General features: G+C 52.9%; 2 protein-coding genes across 5 annotated transcripts; both read right to left on the reverse strand.

Moving 5' to 3' along the window:
- Positions 1-2,288: 2,288 nt before the first annotated feature.
- On the reverse strand, positions 2,289-13,388 carry FXYD5 (FXYD domain containing ion transport regulator 5). 3 transcript variants are annotated; one of them, XM_013062852.2, is made up of 10 exons: positions 13,157-13,247; positions 12,740-12,817; positions 12,355-12,415; positions 10,426-10,506; positions 9,634-9,684; positions 8,148-8,264; positions 6,002-6,097; positions 4,942-4,971; positions 4,790-4,864; positions 2,289-2,624 (listed from the first exon to the last, which is right to left on the reverse strand). In XM_013062852.2, exons 3-10 carry the CDS (start codon positions 12,413-12,415, stop codon positions 2,575-2,577), a joined length of 561 nt encoding a protein of 186 aa, XP_012918306.1. In that variant the 5' UTR covers positions 12,740-12,817; positions 13,157-13,247; the 3' UTR covers positions 2,289-2,574. The 3 variants fall into 3 exon arrangements, with proteins under 3 accessions (XP_012918306.1, XP_004765107.1, XP_012918304.1); XM_004765050.3 differs by lacking the exon at positions 12,740-12,817 and having other exon boundaries at positions 13,157-13,377; XM_013062850.2 differs by lacking the exons at positions 6,002-6,097; positions 12,740-12,817 and having other exon boundaries at positions 13,157-13,388.
- A 313-nt stretch (positions 13,389-13,701) lies between these two features.
- FXYD7 (FXYD domain containing ion transport regulator 7) lies at positions 13,702-23,013 on the reverse strand. Of its 2 annotated transcripts, none has more exons than XM_004765043.3 (6): positions 22,837-23,013; positions 18,485-18,514; positions 16,315-16,389; positions 16,134-16,176; positions 15,934-15,974; positions 13,702-14,106 (listed from the first exon to the last, which is right to left on the reverse strand). In XM_004765043.3, the coding sequence occupies exons 1-6, from the start codon at positions 22,865-22,867 to the stop codon at positions 14,084-14,086; spliced, it is 243 nt and encodes an 80-aa protein (XP_004765100.1). In that variant the 5' UTR covers positions 22,868-23,013; the 3' UTR covers positions 13,702-14,083. The 2 variants fall into 2 exon arrangements, with proteins under 2 accessions (XP_004765100.1, XP_004765099.2); XM_004765042.3 differs by having other exon boundaries at positions 16,143-16,176; positions 22,837-23,012.
- Positions 23,014-23,097: the final 84 nt, after the last annotated feature.

A 23,097-nucleotide genomic window follows, 5' to 3' on the forward strand; every position in this document is an offset into this window, starting at 1 on the left:
TTTCCTACCTTCTTGAACGCAAACACGGTTGTATGATTTGTTCTGGCCAATAAAATGTGAGCAGAAATGATGTGCATGTCCCTTCTGGCAAAGACTACAAGAGCCAGTGGTATCACCTTCTTCTTTCTTCTTTGTGTCACTGATAACCAGAGATGTTTCCAATGGTGGCTTCTCCATCAGCTTAGGTCACATCATTGCTCCCAGGTGACCTATGATAAGCACGAGGTATGACTGCAAACATACCCTTACCATTGTAAGCCACTGAGATTTTGTAATTATTTCTGTCACTTTTCAGCCTGATATAGGGAATGAGGAGCTGAGAAGCTTTTTGGAAAGCCTGGTGGAGTGGACTCTAGGCTAAGACTTTGCAGATGATTTCCAGAACCTGACTCTGGAGAAAAATTTGCCTCCACTCCTGTGTGCTGCTTGTTGATACTCACAAGATCACCACACCAAGCAATTCCCCGTGACCCCAGCTGGTCATCCTACAATTCTGTTCAATTCTCACATGCACCAGAGTGAACGCGGAGCCCAGAGGGGAATGGATGGGTCCCATGAGGCTGCCCCTCCCCCCCTTCTGACACCCCTGGATCGTAGGTCCCAGGTTACCCACAGCTTCTGTCAAATGTGACTACAAATTGGGGGTTTCCATGGTTCCCCCACCTTGGATTTGATTATTTGCTGGAACGGCTCATAGAACTCAGGGAAACACTTCTGTTTACCAGTTTATTATTATCATTATTGCTTACTCCAGAACTTCATATAAGTGGTAGTATTAGGAGTGAAAGTACCTGCGAGCTTTGGTACCCGGCTCCTTTCACTCAGGCTAATGCTTCTGCGAGCCCTCCTTGTTGCTGCCATGTTTCGTCGTGAGCCGTATTCCTTCTCAGCATATGCCACAGTTTGTATCCATTCACGTGTGTGTGTGTGTGTGTGTGTGTGTAATATGCACATGAATGACCTGCCCCGCCATGGGTTAGGCCTCCAATTAGCAGCTGGTGGCTATCAATCAAAAATATTTTTACCCCCATACGTATATATCATACTACATACATCACAAATATAATATACTTGTATCCCATGTAATATGTCTATGCATATACATAGTATATATCACACATGTCCATATGATATATATCACATATAATACATGTTTGTTTTCAAGGGATTTATCCCATTTATTTTTTACTTGAGAGACAGAGACAGGAGAGTGAGCGCAAGCCAGGGGAGGAGCAGAGGGGGAGGGAGAGGGAGGAGGAAAGAACCTCAAGCGGGCTCCATGCTGGGCGCGGAGCCTGATGCAGGGCTTGATCCCAGGACCATGAGATCACGACCCAAGACGAAACCAAGAGAAGAGTATATAAAGAGTCAGATTATTTGGAGTGTACTCTGATGTTTTTCTTTTCTATTTTATTACTTTTCTATTTTTTCTATTTTATCTATTTTTTCTACTTTAGTTTCTTTTTTTTTTTCTGTCTTATTACTTTTTTATGCTACTCACAGCCCATGAAACTGGTTTCATAATCCATGAAGAGGCTGTGACCCAAGGTCTGTGAACTCTTGTTATGCAAGCCCCCGAGGACAGGACCTGGTCTCTGTACTTTGTCGTGATGGCCTGTACACCAGGGGAGTGGCCTTTGCCCTGGGCCCCACGCTACACAGGGCCTGCTCCAGCCTTATCCGGCGGAGCCCCTCTCCAGGGCCTTCAGGATGTGCCCACCAGAGTCTATGCCTTTCTTGACCCTGCTCGGGGTCCCCGGGACCCTGGAATTCCCTGCCCAAATGGCTTTGAGCCCTCCCCCTCCAGGGCCTGTGTGGCCTTCTTGATGGGCCTCCCCCTCCACCAAGAGGTGGCCCAAAGGCAGTCATTTGTAGTGGGGGGTGTGGGGAGAGTTCCGATGGGCAGGCTGGGGAGTCCACACTCGTGTGTGAGGCCCTTCACAGTGACAAGGGATCTGCAATGTAAAGAAAAGTAGGCCCCTGTGGGCTTGGGACTTCCATTTGCACTTGGCCAGTTTCCTACCAAGGTAAGGGGTGAGCTCACATCCAGACGCCAGGCTGGGGTCTTGAACTGCTGTGGGCCCAATCCAGTGCTGATGCTCCCACCAGCCAGAGTCCCCACGGCCTACCCTCCCATCCCTGCTGCCTCACACCAGCCAGGCTGTGTTCTCTGGGTTCCCTGCCTTGGCTTTTGAGTCTGTGGCCCCCTTCCTTCACTCCTCTGGGGGCCCATCCCCAGTCCCAGCTGCTTTTTTCCGCTCCCCAGTCACGAATGATCAGAGGCCATAGGCAAGGACCACAGTGCTTTACTTTTCATCTGAACACAATGGGTAACTTGGGGAGCAGTGCCCAGGGAGCTGGGCAGCCCTCTGGGTGGGCAGGGTAGGGAGGGGAGGGGCCTTGGGCCATCAGCCCCGGCTTTGGCTCCATCCGGGTCTTCCCTCTCAGGCTGGGCTTTATTGACTATTCTGTAGGCTTCGCGAGGGGAGGGAGGTGGCTGGGCACGGTGAGCCGGTGGGGACTCAGTCTTGGGGTGCCCATCGATTCAGTTGCCAGCCCCTACTTCCAATGGTCTCACCTGTTACGATTCCGGCATAGTTGGGGTAACCGCCTACACTTGCCACCTGTGGGTAAAGAAAAGGGTTCAGTCATGAGTTGGAATAACAGTGATTATCGCGTGTGCTCTGGGTGCTAGGGGTCAAGGCCTACTGACCCTGTCCCTCAGGAAGCTCCAGGGCAACCCTGAGCCAGAGATGAGGAGCACACAGGAAAAGAGCAAGTGCGAGGGCCCCAAGGAAGCAGCCTCCCACACACACAGAGGAGCTTGAAAACCCCTCTGAGCTTGTGTGTGATTCGTTCATTCAGCAAATATTTACTGCACACCTACTATGTGCCAGGCTCTGATCTTGGTACCGGGAGCACAGCTGGGGACAGGAATGAATAAAATCCCTGCCCTGCGAGAGCTAACTTTCTAGTAGTCCGGGAGACCGACAATGAGCAAAATGACTAAGTCAAGTGTACGGACAGTGATATCAGATGGTGATGTGGGCTCAGAAGAAAACTAAAGCCAGGAGGGAAGCAGGGAGCCCAGGGGCCGGCGCCATCCTCACGGCATTGACTAGAGAGACCTCACTGAGCAGGTGACATTTGAGCACATTGAAAGAGGTGTGGGGGGAGCCACGTGGACATCTAGAGGAAGGGTGTTCCAGGCAGAGGGAATAGCCAGTGCAAAGGCCCTGAGGTAGGAGACAGGTGGGCTTAATGGACAATAGTGGAGGTCGGGGAACCAGACCAAAGTGAATGAGGGGGCGGATTCCAGAATACAAGTCTCCAGCTGCCACCTTTGCCTACTCACCTCTTTCTACTCCCCGCCAGGCTCACACAATCCCAGCCACCCCGACCTCTTCCTGTGGCTGCTGCAACATGCTCAGCTAATTCCTGCTTTGAACTTGCTGCTCCCTTTACCTGTTTTTTCAAATCGTCTTTCTCATCATCAAGTATCTGTTCTGACTTTATCTCTTTAGCCGGAGTGTCTCTTCCCATCCCTCCTGGCTTGTTATTCTGCTTTTTTTCCCTTCTGGCAATGTCCACTCTGCTCACTAATGCACTCGCCTGTTTACTGTCATCCCCCCACTGGATGTGAGCTCCCCAAGGGTGGGGACCGGGCACAGCATAGGCACAGAGTAGGTACCCACAGATGACTGTCCCCGGAACCACTGCCGGCCCCAGAGCTAACTTTCAGGCTCTGCCCTCACACAGACCTGGGTCCAGTCCTTCCCTGATTTTCAGGCGCTGCATGACCTTGGGCACACCCCTAGTTCTCTGAGCTTCACTCTTCCCACAGCGGTCTGAGTGGGGGATGGCGGGAGGAGAGGGGTGAGGACAGGCTCCAGTACAAGGTCAGGATCAACAAATGGCAGAGACAGTGTTTCTTGAGTTCTGGACTCGGTGGGGGGCAGGAGGCACCCGCCATCTCTTCTCACCACTGCTAGTGTTCTGCCTCCCACCTCAGACAGAAAAGGATGTGGCTGTGTGTGCTTTCCTGATGGGGAAGTTGGGCAAGAGAGGCAATAACACTTGATGTAAGCTATATGGCTTCACGCAGAGCTTGTCAACGGGCGGCCTGTGTGTTTTAGTTCATCTGCAGCATTTTAAAAATTCATTTTTCTGCTCATTGTTCTCTCTCTGCCCCCATTCCCTATACAATGCTGGGCTCCATGCAACGCTGTCCCCAACCCCCAAGAGACGGCAACCCCTTGGCCCCTCGTCACCTAGCTGAGCCCTGGCTGGGAGGCCGTGGCCAGAGAGAGAGGTTTGGGTTTCAGATCCCTTCCCCCTCTGCTCCCTCCTGGTGGGATGGAGGGCAGGGGCATGCAGAGGCTGGAAACCTCTCCCTGGAGCCACGGAGCCACGACCCAAGCGAGTGGCCCCGTCTGCAGTTCTGTCTCCCACTAGTCCCTGGCGCCACCACTCCCTCCTGTCACCTCTCCAGGCTGTGGGGACACGGCTGCCCCTCCCCGTTGCTGTGCCATCCTGCTGCCACCAGAAGAACCACCCAGCTGAGCTCAGCCTACATCTCTAAGGGCATGTTTGGGCTAAGTCAATGGTGATCATTTTAAGCCATTGACTTCTTCCAGTGTGGTTTCTCCAGACACGTAGCTAATATGACCTGTTTAAAACAACTCTGCCTCAGGGAGGAGGGGCTTCAAGAACTGATCCCCTGAGTCAAAGTCCAAGCTGAAGCCTCCTCCCTCCCAGGCTTGGGGCCTCCCCCAGCTCTGAGTCTTACTCGTGAGGATGACAATGCCGGTGATGAACAGCACAGCTGCGACCAGCAGCCCCCGCTTCCGGAGAGTGTATTCATCTGCAGAGAGAAAAGTGGAGTAGAACAAGAGGGGCCTCCCTCCCTGCCTCTTCCCACTCCTCCCATGGGTAACTTACCATAAGAGAAGGGGTTGTCCTCGCTGGAACCTGGGGGGACAGACAGGGAGCAAGTCAGTGTTCAACAAAAATTGTGGAGTGAAGCAGTGAATGACGGAGACGGTAGGGAGGGAGGGAGGAGGACCTGGGCCTCAGCCTTGGGATGCTTAGAACCAAAGCCTCATACAACGCACCACATGGCTCCCACCTCCTCTCTACCTCAGCTCCTCACTCCAGTGCTCACCTCTACGGCCACCCCACTAGCAGCTGGACAAGGCCCCTCTCACCTCAGGGCCTTTGCACTGGCTGCTGCCTCTACCTGCAACACCCCTGCCCAGACATCCACATGACTCCCCCTCAGCTCCTTCTCAGAGAGGTCTCCCCAGCCCTCCAGTCACCTCTGCCCATAATGCTACTTTATTTCTCTTGATAGCAGCTTTAAACTACCTGATAGATAATTCTTATAACTCTTATTAGTGTCTCTATCCCCCACAAAAATGGGGAAGAGATTTCCCAAGAGAAGAGATTTTTGTCGGCTTTGTTCACTGCTATCTCTCTGATACCTAGAACACAGCAGGTGCTCGTCAATGTGTTTTGAATGAATGAATGAACTCTCTATGTGACCAATCATTTCTACCCCTTCAGTGGGGCTGGCTGGGCAGGAAGTGGAAGATAAGATCACAAAGGGACAGATCAAGGTATCCCTGAAACAGAGCTCCCTTCCTGACCCCTAAACTGATCTCAGAAGCATGAGTAAGTACAGCTGAGACCAGAAGAGCCCCTCAACTGAGCCCAGATGAAATCTCCAAACTGCAACCTTGGGAGCTACATAAATGGTTGTTATTTTAAGCCAGTGAACATCACAGTGGTTTGCACTGGGCAATCATTCATGGATTCGTTTGTCTATCCAGACATTTATTGGACGCCTACCTTATAGCCCCCTCCTTCCAGCCTTGAACTCATGTATCCACCCAACACATGTTTACGGAGGACTATTTCATGCTGGGCATGGTTCCAGGTGCTAGAAATACACAGGGTATAGGAAATTTCCTGTTTCCAGTCTGGGAAGGGAGTTACTGACCAGTCGGCCCGAGGATAGGGTCTGGCCTGCCGCCTTTGCCTGGAGACTGCCTTTTGGAGACCGTTGTGCCTTTACTGGGTTCAGCTGAGGGTGTGGCTAGATGGTGGCAGAGGGCAGAAATGAGTTGTGGAGGAGACAAGGAAGACAATCCCTTCCTGGGATCATGACCTGAGCCCAAGGCACCCGCTTAACAGACTGAGCCCGCCAGCTGCCCCACCACCTCACTTCTTAAGTATGAACCGACAGGCAAGGGTCACGAGATGTTTGGGAAAGCCTTGGCCAAGGGAAGGCTCAAGCCAGACTGGCAGCAAGGACAGACACATGGAAACCACAGAGAACGTAAAGGACTGTGTGCTGTGCGGGGCTCAGACACACTGGTCCTAGAGAGCCTGAGCTCACATTCTGGTTCTGCAGCTTTGGGCTGTGTGGCACAGGGCTAGCAGAGGAACCTCTCTAAGCCCCAGTTGCCCTCCTATAAAATGAGGTTTTGACAGTTCCTACCACGCAGGGGGCCATGAGCACTGAATGAGTTAACATGGGAAAGCTTAGCACAGTGCCTGCCACAGAGCAAACTCCCCTGCTGCTGTCACCCTAGAGCTGGCTCTCCTCCTAGGAGCAGCTTCCCCTTTCTTTGGGGTGGGAGGGCCTGCTCCCGCTTTACCCAGTCCATCTGGTTCTATTGTAACACAGGCCACAAGGGGGAGCATGTGACCCAAGCTCCTTCTTCCCTGGGAGGAGGGCTCTGGTGAGCCAAGGCTCTAAGGTGCCTTTTACCACTTGATTTCATGACCTCCTCAGCCCAACTGAATTTCTCTCACGCATATTCAGGAACATGATATCATAACACAGAGTAACTCGAGTCAACACGGACTCACAACAAATGAATCTAGAGATGTGAGAATGTTTTCTCCATTGGGAAGAGTGGACACAGTCACTACACATCCCTGTACCTCCATTTTGGTGGAAAATAGAATAGTTCTCTTCTCTAAGACATTTTATTTCCATCCATGGTAAAATTGCTTTAATAGATAGGCTCTGTCAGAATCAGATGCTTCACTGCCATCCCTGGAAAACTACAATGATTATAAAAATCCACAAGGGGAATGACATGGCCTTGGAGGTGATGCTCTTGTGCAGTGCCCAGTCTGCACAACTGTGCATGCATGTCAGCCTGGGAATGATCCAAGCTAAGGTACCTTCCAGATGGGGCTGCTCTTCAAATATGGGTCACACAGGAATGGGAGACCACCTGCTGACTTCCCCTCAGCTCAGCGTCCTTTCCCATGCCTGTTAACTGACTCACTGTTCCTGAGGGGAACTACTTCTTCCCTGACTCTGGTCTTTGCAGTGCAGACAGGGGTGACCCTGCTCTCCAGCCCCAGAGTGGGCACAAGTCTCGGGTCTAACCAGTCAGAGCAATCCATTTCCCTGGCTCCCTTGCCAAAGGCCATATGTGGGCGTGTGACCCCAGCTGGCCAGTGAGTGTCAATTCTATGCCTTGGGCTACAGGTGAGAAAGAGATGTGCTCTATCTGCTGGGTTTATGACTTAAATAGAACTATAGGACTATATTTGCCACCAAGAGGGGAAAAGAAACTTGAGAACTTAAGAACATAGACAACAGAGCTGAGAAAGAGAGAGCAAGTCAGTTATGATGGCAATCCTTGAGGACCTAGATCCACCTATTCCTGAAATCCTATATTGGGACTTTACAGAACACATATAGCCAATAAATCTATTTTACTTTTAGTTGTGTTTGCAGTATTTTGCAAGTGAAAAGCTCCTGCTCTAACATGAAGAGGTACACAAAGGAAACATCTACATCCACATTTCCAGGTGCCAGCCCTATAAAGGAACCTGAAAAACAAAATTCCATCAGGTTTGGAGAACACTGTGTACAACAAGCTCCTGTAGGGAATGCTTGCTGCAAATGAGTGTTAATAGGACTCCAAGAAGTCCCGCCAAAAAGAAATGTGTTTAACTCAGAGTTTCCCAAACACCTTTGACCGCAAATCAAAACAGAGTTTTTTGAAAATGTATGAACAATTCCCCAAACAGGTGCTCTGAGAAATGTACCTGGGGAACTGTTGACCCAGATAGAGAATTAAACAAAATTTGTATGTTGCCTTTCTAGTCCCAGGCCATACCTTCTGGGCCGGTCTTGCCTGTCCTCGGATCTGTGGTTAGGGGCGGGTACACTCCGGTCGGTTGCTGGGACTCCATTTTCGGGGTCTGGATCTCCTCCTCCTGCTCTCGTGTTGTTCCTACTCAGGTCAGATGAGTGAGGGAAGGGTGAGCAATGAGTAAAACAGGGGCTTGCAGATCCATAAAACATCAGAGGGCCCTCTCCCCCTCCTCTGGTTCGCAAAAATCAGGGACGGTCATGTTGCAGCTGTCACAGTGCAGGTGGGAAAGGGGGACACTGGCCTGGGGCTGGCGGTAGGGTGAATCTGCACAGCCACTTCCCAAGAGGCTTTGAAAACACATGTCGGTGTTCGTGTTCTTTGTCCCATAGCGTTGTGGGTAAACGCCGACATCCGGGACCCCCAGTCCCACCTCAGTCCCTGACTTGTTGTGACACCTCAAGTTATTCTGAGCCTGTTTCCTTGCCTGTAAAGGAAGGCTGTTCTATTTCAGAAGGTTTGGGTGAGGATTGAGTGAGTGAACGCAGGTCAGATAGAAACATGACCAATATATCATAAGCGTTGATGGGGTTTGCTTAAGGAGGAGGGAACGAGGTTGCCTATTGCGTTGCTGGGTGTAGGAGAGAAGACTAATATGTTCACAAGAGGTGCAAGTTTTCCTTAACCGCGCGCAGACATCCAAGCGGAGTACCAGACAGCAGTGCAAAAGAACAAGACCAGTGGTTTATACAGGAATGTGGGGAGAGCCTCCAAACATACTGTTGAATGGGGGGAAATAGCAAGTTGCAGAACAATAATCATTTTGCAAACGACCAGCTCACAGGAACACGCTCCCCAGTCAGGATATTTTCTGCAGGCAATCCCCCTGTGGTCCAACATCTCTGGGGGGCTACTCCCCAACCAGCGCCAGCAGTGGGGGCCTCTTGGAGACGGTGGGGAGAGAACAAAATGGGGGATGATGGACCATAGGATTTCATCCCGCCTATAATATCTGTATCACTTCTAAGCAGAATGTGTGCACGTACTATGGTATCATTAAATATTCATGGAGAAAATCGGGGAGAACTTTTTGAATGATACTCCCAGAAACAATTCAAAGCTCGCTTGAAAACTCAAAAAAGGCAAAAGATACAGAGATTAAAGGAAGGAAGGAATGGCTTTGGCCCCTGGGGAGTTGCCGGAGTGTTTGCAAAGCTCTGATCCTTGAGCTGGGTGCCGGTTACGCAGGGGATCGATTTAGAGTGATCTGCTTTAGTTCTATGTTTATGGGTTTTGTATTTTTCAGTCTGCATATTCTTTTTCACAATTTCGAAGGATTTGTTTCTAAAGAAGCGGAGGTGGGTGGCTGGTTGTCCCACCACAAAGTAAGACAGAGGGTTCAGAGCTGGGGGACCAAAATGAGTAACCAAGGACCGGGAGGGTCATGTGGGAGAGAAAGAAGAAGAGGGCTCCATCCCAGGCCCATGGTCCCGCCCCCTCCTCCACTCACCACCAGTCTGCAGGCTTATCTGAGGGGTGGGCTTGGGTTCTGGGTCTGCATCTGGAGTCCAGAAACATGGAAAGAAGAGAGAGAAGATGTGGAGAAGGTCTATGGGTAGAGGAACTGGGGGATTTCTGTAGCCGTTCAATTTTTATAAAATTGAGATGACTTAATTAACCGAACCACTTGCTAATGTCCCAACGGCCTCGCCCACACCTGCCCTGCTTCAGCCTTCTCCTCCCACAGATGCATATGCCCCTACTCAGAACTCAGCCACCTCTGGAAAGAGCCCCCTGGAACTTCCCTTATGAACCACCATTCCCTGAGTCTGGGTCCACTTCATTCAGTGAGGCCGGCACCAGTCTTATTGGGGTTGGAACATGAGACTGGGGTCTGGTCAATCACATTTGGCCTGTGGCCACAATGATCAGCTCATGGCTGGACTTGTCACCTGAGGCCAGTCAGGGATGCTCAGTTGTGGGAATTTTGCTGGATTGGGGAAGGGGAAATCCATTTTCCTCTGGCTTCCTAACAGGACGGACGGAAGCCTCAGGTCTCTAGGGGCCGTCTTGATCTCATAAAAGGATCGTCCAGCCAAATCAGAAAAGATAGAACCAAGAGACTGAGATAGGTTCCTGATAGCATCATTTGAGCACCTAGACCCAGCCATGCCTGAAGGCCTCTCACCAGACTTTCTGATTGCACAAATCCAAAATTCTTAAGCGGTCAGAGCTTGAGATTTTTGTGGCTGTTGTTATTTGCAGTGACAGGATCTTGACAGATCTATCTCTCTTTCCTCACCTGGGGCTGGTGTCAGAGCACGAACATTTGATTGGTTTGGGTCTGCTGGAGAAAAAACTGTGGCCTCCTTCGATATCTGTCCTGAGAAACCAAGAGCAAGGAGTCAGAGAGGAGCCTCTTGTCCCGCTTCTCTCATCAAAATTCCACCTTGCCCTCCCCTCTGAAGCTGTGGGCAGTTGCTCAGGACATACTGGTGAAGCAGCAGACAGACAGACAGACATTTGAATAGTGATATCCATCCATGGTCCTGGAAGTGTTTTAAGAAACGCTGATGCCCAGCACTCCTTCTCCAGCTCCTCTCCCTTGCCCAGACTTGTGGGAAAGGAGAGGTGATTTAGCCTCGTGAGCCCGGGTCCTAAAGTTAGCCAGGGCTATGGTCTCAAATTCTGTTTCCAGCGACTTCCTTCCTATGTGACCTGGAGCGGGTGAAGTCCTCTCTCTGAACCTCAGCTGTCTCACCTGCAAAGACGGCATACTACCTGAATCTGCTTCTCAGGGCTACAGACAGGGTTTTAGGACACAGCAGAGGAAAGGGTCTCCCCTACTCCCTGATATGCAGCCAGAACTGGATACAGCCACTGCTCCCGCCCTGGCCCAGCCTCACCCTCTCTGGCCTGGATACCCCCCCACCCAGAGCTCCCTGCCTTCATCCCTGCCCCCTGCAGTCTGCTCCCACTGGCAACCAGAGAGGCCCATCAACCCCTGGGTAAGGTCAAAGTGTTGCTTGTGCAGAGCCCTCTCCTTGCTCCTAATACAAGCCAAAGAACTTGTGGGGCCTGGGCCGTCCCCCTCTCCCCTCCATCTGGTCCCCTGTCACCCCTCTCACCTCTCCTCTTCCTACCCTGCCCTTGCTCACCCCAGCCTAGTCACTTGGCCTGCGCGCTGTTCCTTGCACTCACTGGACAACACTCATCCCCCAGATGCCTGCTTGGCTCACCCCACCATGTCCTTTGAGTGTCAGCCTAAATATCACCTTCTAGCGAGGTCTTCTGGGGCCACCCCGTCTAAACAGTCCTCATTACTCTGCTCTGGTTTTCTCCATAGCACTTACCACCTTCTAGCATGCCATATAGTTTGCTGATGGATTGTTTATTGCCTGTCTTTCCCAGCTAGAATGTGAGCTCCTGTGTTATGTGATGCTGCTTCTCCCATGCATAGAATAAAGCCTGGCACACAGTAGCTGCTCAGTGAACACTGGTGAATGACTGAAAGAATACATGAAAACCATTTTAACAAAGACAAATGGGGCAGTTTATGACCCAAATTCTGGGGGCAAGAAAGATGGTTGTATCCCAGCCTCACTGCTCTCTAGCCTCTAGCACACGACACTTCCCTTTGCAGAGCCTCGGTCTCCTCACCCATAAAATGGGCCTGACCATATGCATAACAGGGTAAGGCTTAAGTTGAAATGAGTTCTCCTAGGCACCACAAGCCATGTAGAAAGCACCTGCAAATGCCCACCATGAGTACTGTCTTCTAGAAACCCTCCCCAGGGAGGACTGAGACAGTTCTTACTCTTGGACTGGCCCCAGCTCACCCCCTTTGCCTAATCGTGTATTACCCGGATTACCCGGCTGTCCCAGGAGCGGCTTTGCTGAGAGCCTAGGGTTCCTGGCTGCTCAGTAGAAAACTGACACCAGTCTCCCAGCCAAACCAAGCTCAGTGAGTTCTTCTTGGAGGTGAAATGAAGATGCTCAGCAGGACAGGCTCTGGCCAGACTCATTGGAAGCGGCCACCCAGGTGCGAGGTGTCCAAAGAGGGTGTAACCCCGGTCCCCTCCACCAAGCCCCCACTTCCTGGTGCTGCCTCGGTAGGAGGGTAGAGACACAGGGCAGGCTATCGAAATCCACTGGGCGCCCGCCCACCCCCCACCAGTGTACTCAAGGTGGGGCACCCTGGGACAGAGTGGGGACAAGGGCTCAGCCTTACCTCTGGTGGGGAGAATCAGGCCAACGATGGTGAGGAGACACAGGCGACCAGAGGGCGACATCTATGGGGTGAGCAGGAGCTGGAGTCAGCCATGATGTCACTAGGCAGGACCTCCCCCACACACACACACACATATGCTGGTCCAGTGGGGATCCTGCAGTCCCTTCTTTACCCAGAGGAAGCACCTCTGGCTTCAAGGACACCCCCGCCAAGCCCCGCCAGGGCTTCAAGGAGAAGGAAGGCTCTAGAAGTGGAGGGAGGCCCCCAGCAACCACCCCCTTCTTCCATCTGCAGGCCCCCAAAGAAAACAAGAAGCATCAGACGGAAAGGGGCTTCCAGTAGCAACCACCGCACAGGGGCACCCCTGGGGCAGAGAAGAACTTACCCCACCAAGGCTGAGCCTACAAGGCACAGGAGTAGATCAGGAGGGCCCCGTGCCTCCCTCCGGGGCTGTCCCCAGAGGCTAGGAGTCAGCAAGGAGGGGAAAGAGGAAGAATGAGTAATGTGCTCCCGATCTCGAAGGAAAAAGTGAGCTGGTGTTAGGGGCCTCACTGCCTCAGGGACAATAGAGCAGGATGCTGGGCACCTCTTGGAGACCCGGCTGGAGAGGAATGGCAGAGAGCTGGGGAGACTGAGGCCCACGGGCAGCCCGCAGCCCACCGTAGTGCCCGAAGAGCAGGCGCGGAGACTGGAGCATGAGTAAAGAGGAAGAGAGGCACGAAAAGAGCAGTCCTCCAGGCACCTGAGCCCGGCCCCTGAGCAGAGGGGAGGCGGGCGCAGGCGGATCGGAGGAGAGACTTACGTCAGAGCCGGGGGTCCCAAGCCGGCAGCCTCGTGGACAGAGGGCAGCGGCGGTGGCTGCGTCCCGGCGGAGGGTGTGGCCAGGGGAGAGCTGGCGGGCGGGGACCGAGACGGGCTCAGTCATTTCCTCTCGGGTTTCCTGGCTTCAGAGCCCGCGGTGGGAGCAGGAGGGGGAGACGCTGAGGGCGATGGGGGGCAGGGGTGAGAGGCCGGTTAGTGGCCTCCACCCACCCGCTGTGGGGAGGAGGGCGGGAGAGCACCGGCAGGTCTCGGTGGGTGGGAAACCTTTGGGGAGGCAGGGGAGGTGGGCGGGGTGTCTACTCTGGTGGCGGGGGCGGCGGGGAAGCTACGGGAAGGGGCAACTGGGGAGGAGGCGCGGAGCACGGGAGGGGAAACTCCCGGGTCTCTGAGACTGGGGAGGTCACTGGGGCGCTGGGGGAGGGGAGGAAGAAGGAGGTGGCAAGCCTGGGGACGGGAGAGAGTTCTCCCAAGGTTCAGTTTTGCCCTCTCCCCCATTTTGTCCCCACAGATGAGAACTCACAGACAGAACAGGGGAAAAAACCAAGTGCACATTTATTAAGCTCAAGACAGAGACTCCAAGGGTGCAAGGAAACCGATCTTCGGAGGGGAGACAGGGAGGTGCAGGGGAGCAATACGTGGGCATTCTGGGGGGCTGGGGCTGGACTCCTGGACCCCAGGAGCTGGAGGCCTGAGTCCCTGGGTCCGGGATGCAGACGGGCTCTTTGGGGGGTCATTGCCAAGACCTGGGGAGGGGCAGCGGGGTGCAGCCGCACCAGCCTCGGGTGGGTGGGGCGGCTCATTCGGGGGAGCGCTCCCCGGCGCAAGGCTGGGGTCCCCACCGCCTCCACCCGGTCCTCAGGCTTCTGCACTCAGGCAGGGACAGCAGTGGAGGTGCCCAGGGCTGGTTTTACACGCCACCACCTCCAGGGGCTGGGGACCGGGGGTGGGGGGTGGGTGGAGACAAAGAGAGACACAGAGACAGTGTCAAGAGAGCTGTGGTCACCCACACTGGGCACCTGTGCAAGCAGCCCCTTCCCACAAACCAGTGCCCCCTTCCCCCCATCCTCCCATGGAAACCAGACCCCCAAGAACTGTCTCCCTGAGCTAACACTGGGAATGTTTTGCCTCCCCACACAATGATTCCTTTAGGGACACCTGTGTGGCTTTTGTCCTGCCCCACAGGACACTGACATGGAGGGGAGCATACTTGTGATGAGGCTGGAGACCCCTGGCCCATCTTGGGACCTTCTGGAATGTCCCCCCTGCTAGAAGGAAATCTCCATGCCCCTCCTGGGTCCCCAGCCTCCTCCTATACCCCCATCCTAGACACACACCCTATTTCCCCAATGTTTGGACACAGTTGGAATTCCTCTGTGTCCCACCCACTGGGGACCATCAGGCAACTGGAGTGGGTCACAGTCCTGGGCATATTCTGAGACCTTGCCCCAGGTACTAGCGCCACCCACCCCACCCCACCCCCGCCGCCGTCATCCACAAACACCCCCCCCCTTAGGGTTTTTAAATGTCATGAAAAGAACACAAAACAAAACACATCAAATTCCACACAAAATCCCCCCAAGCACAGAGTACCCCAAGACCCACTTTTTAGTTCTAAGCCTTTCTGTGAGAGGCAGAGAGATTCCCATTTCTGATTTTCATAAGTCCCTGGAAAGGACGCAGTTCCACTAAAAACAGGTCAGGATATTTTTACATAATTCGAATTAACACCCCCAAGGAGTCCCAATCTCTCATCTGCAGCTTATTCCCTCCTACATCCTAATCTCTGTCCACCTTCCACCCACCTGCACCGCCTCCTTCCCCACCCCCCTCACCCCCTCACTCCCCCACACCCTCATACTCCTGACCTCTCCATGCCCCCACCCCCTCCATGGCCCCCACCCCTTTTCCCCACCCTTCACTCCCTCCACACTCTTCACCCCTCCACACCTGCCACCCCTTCTGTGGCCCCCCACCCCCCAACTCTTCCATCCCCTTCATCCCCTGTACTCCCCTTCCACTCTCCACCCCCCCACGTACACCCCCTCCATCCTTCTCACACTTTATTCCCTTCCTGTACTTTCCATCTCATACTCCTTCCATCCCCATATTGTCTTTTCCAAAATCAGTTTTTAAAATCTGTATTCTATGCGTCTCTCCTTTGGTTATTTTGATACAATTATCCAAAAACCCTTCCCTCCTTTCCTCCCTCCTCCTTCCCCCTCTCCTCCCTTCCCGCCTTCCTTTTTCTTTCTTTTTCCGTCTTTTAAAGTAATCTTTTCCCCCAATGTGGGGCTCGAACTCATAACCCTGAGATCAAGAGTCACAAGCTCCCACCAACGGAGCCAGCCAGGTGCCCATCTCCTTCCTTTTTCTTGATCATTTCATCCTTGATCTTCCCAGCTGAACAATAAGGTCTGGGAAATATCCCATCTTCCCCCCCCCACTCCTGTAGTGCTCAGCTCTGTCCCTAATCCGAATGCTGTGGCCCCGCCTCTCTTCACAGACTTGTGGCTTTCTCCCCTGGAGAATTAGTTCATCCTTGCTTTCCCGGAGCTTGTCTGCTTGTTTCTGGGAAGCTTCAGTGGACTCTAGGACGTTCCCCACACCCCACTGACTCCATAGGTTACCCTCTTCCATCCGAGGGGCCTCAGCTCCCACTGCGGTTGGCCCATCCATGCATGGGTGGCATCATTCTCGGGGGACATCCAGTGCCACCCCTCTTCCCCAACTGCCCCCATTCCCCTTCCTCCCCCTCACCTGAGGAGGGCAGCTCCGACTTACAGGATTTGCACGTTGGGCTGCGGAAGCAAAGACCAGAGAGAAAAGCATCAAGAAATCCAATAGCCACAGGCTTTCTGGGAAAGATGGGGGGACCCTGGAGCCCTTCTGTTAGGGAAATACCCCTGCACCCCAGGCTGCTCCCGCCCCTCTCCTCTCTCTCCCCGCTGCTGCCAGACCTCTCAGACCTGGAGTCCGCCTTCCTGCACTTGACCTTCTTGCCTGTGAGGAGACAGATAGACACAACGAGGCAGGACGTAAGAGTCTGGATGAAAGCCAGCAGGGAAACTGTAGGTGCCCAGGGATCCCAAGGCAGCCCCCTTGGCGGCGCTCTGAAGCCCAGGAAAGGGTCACACTTACTGATAATGATGAGGATGCCCAGCAGGAACAATATGGTGGCCAGAGTCATGCCCACTGTCTGCACAGTGTCATAGTCTGGGGGAGACAATGGGGGACATCAACATGGGAAGCACCTCAGCCCTCCCTGGAGCCTCAACCTGGCTTCAAGGCTGCCTGGCCAGGGGCCCAGGGTCTAGGGATGCTGCGGGCTGTGCTGGGGGCTCCCCCAATGGGCTAGTGTGAGGATGGAGAGCAGGAGCTTGGGAGCTCCCTTGACTTCTTTACCCTGACTCTTCCCTAGATGCTTCATGTATACAAAAAACCATCCTCTACATCATAGAGGATGTACAAAAAACCATCCTCTACATCATAGAGGCTGATGTAGATCATAGATGTCTGAACTATCTCAGCAAGCAACCTGCTCTGTGGTCTCCCCGCACCCCAGACACAGGGATCCTGCTAATACCTGAGTCAGATCAGGGTCCCCCAGCTTGGAGTCCCCACCCCACCCTAGCTTCCAGTGCATTCTGAGGAAAAGCTGCAGTTCCTTCTCAGACCTCACCCCACTCCACTTTCTGCCTCAGTCCCCTCCCCCAGGCATCCTGGTCTCTCTGCCATTCCTGGAGCAGATCAGGTATGGTCCTACCTCAGGGCCTTTGAATTTGCTGTGCCCTCTGCCTGAAAACTCTCTCCCCGCCAATATTCCCACCTTACCAATTTCTGGGCTTTATTCAAATGTCAGTGAAAGCTTCTCTGAAACCTTGTCTATTTGGAATTTCCCATTCTCTCCCTAGCACTTTATAATCTCATTCTTTCCTGTATTTTCCTTCATAAGAAGCATTATTGTCCAAAATGCCACAGTAAATATGATTGATCCTTGAACAACATGCAGGTCCCCTTAGATGTGATGTTTTTTCAATAATATAGTATAGCACTGTAAATGTATTTTCTCTTCTTCATGATTTTTTGGGGGGGGTAAGCTCTACACCCAACTAGGGGCTCGAACTCATGACCCTGAAACAAGAGTTGCATGCTCTACTGACTGAGCCAGTCAGGCGCCCTTCTTCCTTATGATTTCCTTAACAACATTTTTTCCTCTAGTTTCCTTCATTCCAGAATGCAGTACATAATACACATAATATACAAAATATGTGTTAATCAACTGTGTATGTCATCGGTAAAGCTTCCAGTTAACAGCAGGCTATTAGTAGTTAAGTTTTGGGGGAGTCAAAAGTTACATGTGGATTTTCAACTACATGGGAGGCTCGGAACTCGTCATCCCCACGTTGTTCAGGGGCCAATTGTATTTATTGAAATATGAATTTATAGAACACCCACTCTGTACCAGCAGTGTCCTGGCCTCTGCCTCAGGGAATTGGCTTTCGTATTGTGACAAAACAAGGGACAAGATAAAATGAAACATCTGGGCCATGTGACTATAACTAGATGTGTCTGTGGCTCGTGTTGGCAGAGAGTCAGGAAGGGCCTCTCCCAGCAGAGCAGTCAATATTTGATCTGAGCCCTGAAGAAGGAAAAGGAGCTTAGTCAGCTGTGTGGAGAGCTAGACAAGGAGCATTCCTGGCAGAGGGAACAGCACGTGCAAAGGCCCTGGGGTGGGAAAGAATTTGGCATATTGGAGGAACAGTACAAGTGAGCAAAGGGAGAGAGCAGAGGGGTGTTTAGAAAGGGAACCTGGGCCATGTCTGCTCAACTTGGGGGTAACTTCTTTAAGCTTCAGTGTCATGGGGATGATATAATGGCATCACCCAAGTAAAGCTTTCCACAAGCCTCATAGGTAGAACCTAATACTATCCCTTCTTTGCAGAAGAGCCCAGAGAGGACAAGTTACTTGCTCAAGGCCACACAGCTAGTGAGTGGATAAGCTAGGATTCAAATCCAGGCAGCCTGGCCTCAGAATTGTATGCTTCTCTGGTGACCACAATGTACCACCCCAGAGACATGATGAAGCGTAGATGAGGTCCAAAGTGGGTACCGCCCCCCACATCCCACCAAATCCAATTCTGCCCTCCAAGAGCCCAGCCGATGTAAACTGAAACCTCATGGTCACATGGCAAGTGGCCCAGCAGGTATCATGTTGCCAGGGCTGAAGCCACTTCAGCAATAACCTGTGGGGACCAGCAACCACCCCTCTTTCCAGCCCCAGGGTACCCTCATCACATCTACCACTCACCATAGTAAAATGGATCAGGTTCCTGAGGAACTGTGGCAAGGAAGACAGGAAAAGAGAGAGAGGGAAAACACATTTCAACACTGGGTTTCTTAACATTTTTGAGACTCCAGATGGGGCCACTGGTCCAATATTTTCTGGGTAGAAATCAGATAAAGATGTCCTTTGATCTGAATGATATAGCCTCATGCATGGCAAGACACAGGCTTGAAGCGTGGAGCATAGGCTGGATTCCAGTCGCCACTCACACCATTAGTCAGTACCTTCCCTTGTTCAGTGCACAACCCACCAAACTGTACATGGCAGTCCTGGAACTGCCTGTGGAAATCTGAGGCAAGCTACGGACTCATTCCTAAAAAACACATACACCTATCATTTGCATATGATGCTGGAGTTAACAGACTTCAATCCCACTGATAAACTGTTGAGTGTATCAGCTTCCCCTGAATACTCCCTAAAACTTCTCAGTTATTTGACAGCTCCCAAAAAATTAGGCACTGTGGCTACTATTCTCATCCACTCACTCCTGCCACTGAATCCAATGCAGAGGAATTGTCCTATAAAATACCCTATATTATATTACATATAATATATATTTTATGACTTATTTCTAAGACATCAATTTTAAGACTCAAAATTAATTTCATAATAGCTTTCTCAGTGTGTGTGAATATGTATGGAACTCTACCATACAAAACACACCCACCCATTAGAAGACTCATCCCAATTTCAGAAGTGTTAATGTGTGAATAAAATGTGTGTGTGTGTGTGTATTTACCTTTCCCCATCCCCCACCTCCCTGTCCCAAACCATATTCCCCTTCGGAAGAGCTTAGACCACACTTCCCATTCAAAAAGCCCATCTTGATGGCTCCCTCATTCCTGACAGCTCTCAAGACATTCTGTCTTGTCTAGAGCTGAATTCTGCAGAGCATGCATCACTAGCTGAGGGGAACCAGCAATGTGAGGCCAATGCTAAGTACAGTCATCAGTTTTCTCTTCCAGGCTTGGGGAAGGATGGCAGCTTCCTTGACGCTGGGGGGTGGGGGGTGGGGGGTGGGGGGTGGGGGGTGTTTGGGGGGGGGGAGACCATGTGACTAATTCTGGCCAATGAATTGTGAGTGGAAGCATCAGGTGACTTCCAGGCTGGAGCATTTAAATGTTCTTATAAGAGCTCCCTTTTGCCTGTTGCCCCCGTGTTGCGAAGTTTTCTCTCATGAACAGAGACACCCCCCTGGGTCGACCTGCAATGGACGTATGGTATAAACGGGACTTCAACCTTGATTGTCAGAAGCCCCTGGAATTTTTGATAAAATCTTTACTATGGCACACTCTAGCTGACACATACAGATGGCACCCAGGCAAGACTCGGAATAGCACCATTTCTCATGTGTCAGTTTCTCCTTTGTAGTGCCCTGTCCGGTCTTCAAGGAGGAAGTCTTGGGTAGGTGTGGAAGTGTCTTTAACACCCTCTGCCTTGCTAAGCTCCCTCTTTTCCCATGAGGACACCATCCTTGGGCTCCCAGCCTTCAGCAGACAGTGATAACTCTGTAGAATTTTGTGACATTATCTGGTTTTCTCCTTTATTTACCTATCTAACCAGCATTTGATAGCACTGACTGCATGCCGGGTTCTGTTCTAAGCACTTCACAGGTGTTAACACACTTCCATCTACACAGCTGCTCCCTGATACGGGTGCTGTCTTCACCCTTATTCCACACAGAAGGACACTGAGGCCCAGAAACATGGAGTCACTTGTTAAAAATCGTGTTTATACTTGCCTTTAAGGCAAAAAAAAAAAAAAAAGGTGAAATGAAAAGTCCTGATTTTCCATTTGTGATGGTGATATAAAATGAAGCTAATTAATTAAGCTTTGTCAAAAACGAATCCTTTAAAGGGAAAAAAGTAAATGTGAGGGTGGAGAACATCTAGATAGGGCAAAAATCGTCCTCGAAAGCATCAAGACGGAAAAACATTATTTTAGAGTCTCATGTGCTGTCTTCGCTCCCCCACCAGATGGGGAGGAAGTTTGTTTGACTCCTCTGCCATTAATCCTGACATTTATAAAAGTCTTTCTAAGAACTTTTCTGGAATGAATGAAAGAAACAATGCACACACGAGTGGGTAAGTGGGTGAATGAATGAAAGCTCCCGCTAGGCTGCAGGAAGCCCCATCAGAGGTGGAGCGGTTGGATTAGACTACTTTGTCTCCTGGGTTGCCAAATAGCCTGCCTTCCCAAACCATCAGGAGCCCACAGGGGGAGCACCTGGTCCAAAATCCTCTTTAGTTCATCCTGGGTGCCCCAGGCTCTACGCAGAAGTCCCTCTTCTGGTCCCTGCCGCCCCAGGAATCTGGTTTCTCAGGGGGAGACTGGGCTAAGGGTGGAGCCAGGAGGCAAGAGAAGAAATGTGCACCACTCCTGGCCAGTTGCCAGGGAGACATCAGGAAGGAGGTGGTTGCTATGGCAACTGGGGCATCTTCAGAGGTGAAGAGAGGTAATGGGTCCCGGCACCCCAGGCTGGGTGGGGTCCTGGGGGTTAGGTGTCTAATTCTGGGGCCAAACTTGGCTCCGTCTGCTCCCTTTGTATCTCTCAGTGTTGCCCTGCAGGGCTGGCTTCTGGCCAAGCGGAGGGTCCTTCTCAAGGATAGGGACCCAGACCCACAGGTTGTGCTCCTGCATCCCTTTTCTGTTTGCCCCCATCTCTCCCTCTTGCTTTCTGACAGAGTGGGAGAGGCCTCATTTCCCTCCCCCGTACTCCCCCCCCCCCCACCACACACAACTGATCCATTAATCAGTTTAAGTGGTGCAACACACAGCATGCTCTTCTTCCCCCCTCCCCCGGGGTTTCCCAAGACCTGCGGTCCCCTCTTCTGCTGTGACTGGGGAAAAGGAGGGGGTGGGGCTGAGGCGTCTGTCCTCCCACCTCGGCCCGTCTGCTGCCATCGATCCTGTTAACCACCATCTCTGCGAAAAGAAGCCCTGGGCTCCCGCCAGGCCCGCTGGCTCAGCCCTGCCCCCTCTCCCTAGGGTGGCTTCCAGCCTCTGCAGCCCCCCCCCCCCCCCCCCCGCCCTGCTTCAAATTCTGCAGATATGGCTCGGTGCAGCAGCCCCTGCCTGCCGGGAAAGGGGGCAGGGAAGGCGAGATCAGAGTGGAACTGGGGTTCCCTTCACCACCAGGGGCTCCTCGGCACCACCGGCCCATCCCCTCTGGCCCTGCTCTCAGTGCTGGAAACCCCACCCCCACCCCCATTAGAGCATTCTTCTCCTGGTTCCTCTGCAGAGACAACCTCAAGAAAGGGGGCTGTTAGGGGGCAGCCAGTGTTTAAGTGGGCGCATAACTGGGTTAAGGGGCGTGAGATATAAATCGCGCCGCAGCTGAATGGGGGTAAAGAAGGGACATCTGTGTGCACACCTGAGTGCACCTCCCGGACCAGACAACACCCCTGCATGCTTGCTGGAAAAGAGGGTCCCACCATCCATTCCTGCCCAAGCGGGGGCTCACCGCAGTGGCTCGGCCCCACCCCACGCTGCTCCTCCTGCTATCTCTCTCCCGCGCTGTGGGTCCATCTCTCCTCCTCCTCTGTGTCTTTCTCTATGCCTCTCTTTTTGTCTCTGATTTTCTCTCTCTCTGCATCCTTTTCTGTTGCTCTCCGCCTTCCCCTTCACTCTCAATCTCTTTCGGCATCTTATCTGTCTTCCCCCACGTCTCTGACTCTGGGTCCCCTGTCTCGCTCGCTCTCTCTTTCAGGCTTTCAATTTTTCACATTCCTTTCCATCTCCCTCTCTCTTCCGTCTCTTTCCATCTTTTTCTCACTTCCTTCAGCTCTCTACACCCTGTCTTTCCGTCCTTCTCCCTCCTTCCCGCGGAATCTGCCTGTCAGGGATTTCTGGAGACACCCACCATAAGAGCCCGCGCTGGAAAAGAGAGGCATATGCCTCCCCTCCCCCCACCTTGCCCATCTTGGAGACCCTGAAATTTGCGAGAGCCCCTGTGGTCGCAGACCCATCCGTTCCCACCCTCGAAGCCCGTCACTTCGCGTCCACTACCGCCGCTGTGCAGGACCAGCCGCCCGGTTGCCATAGCTACCGGTCCGCGCATCCTTTCTCCCGGGACTGCCGCTCTCCAACCGCGGGTCCCGCACAGGAACCACACCACCGGGAGGGGGTGTCCACGAGGCCTGGAGGGGCGCCAAGGGGTGCACTGCAGGGGCCTCCACCCATGGAAGGAACAGACATCCCCTTCCCCATTCCCTTCCCTTTTCAGTACTGGAATCTCCCTAGATCCTCTCCCCTAAGCGTTAAGATCCAGGACCCTCCCCACCAACCCGCTCGCCCTCTCCCCAGGCGGCGCTCACCCTTTGTAGGGGCCTGGGTCGGGGTCGCCATGCCGGGCCGGAGCAGGGGGCGGCTGGATGCGGAGACCGTGAAGGCGCGGCTGCAGCAGCTGGAAGCTGGACGGACTGATGTCGGGGGGAGATGGGGGGAGCCCTCGTGTGGGGGGGGCCGTAGCCAATGGGGGCCCGGAGAGCCCGCCCCCGTCCCGGCCACCCCCGCCCCCGCCCCCGCCCACTCCCGACGTCCCCGCCCCTTCCCCAAGGGTGGGGGCGCCCCCTGCC

The sequence above is a fragment of the Mustela putorius genome, unplaced genomic scaffold, assembly GCF_011764305.1.
Source record: "Mustela putorius furo isolate JIRA1106 unplaced genomic scaffold, ASM1176430v1.1 tig00000174_pilon_pilon_pilon, whole genome shotgun sequence".
NCBI classification, from domain to species: Eukaryota; Metazoa; Chordata; class Mammalia; order Carnivora; family Mustelidae; genus Mustela; species Mustela putorius.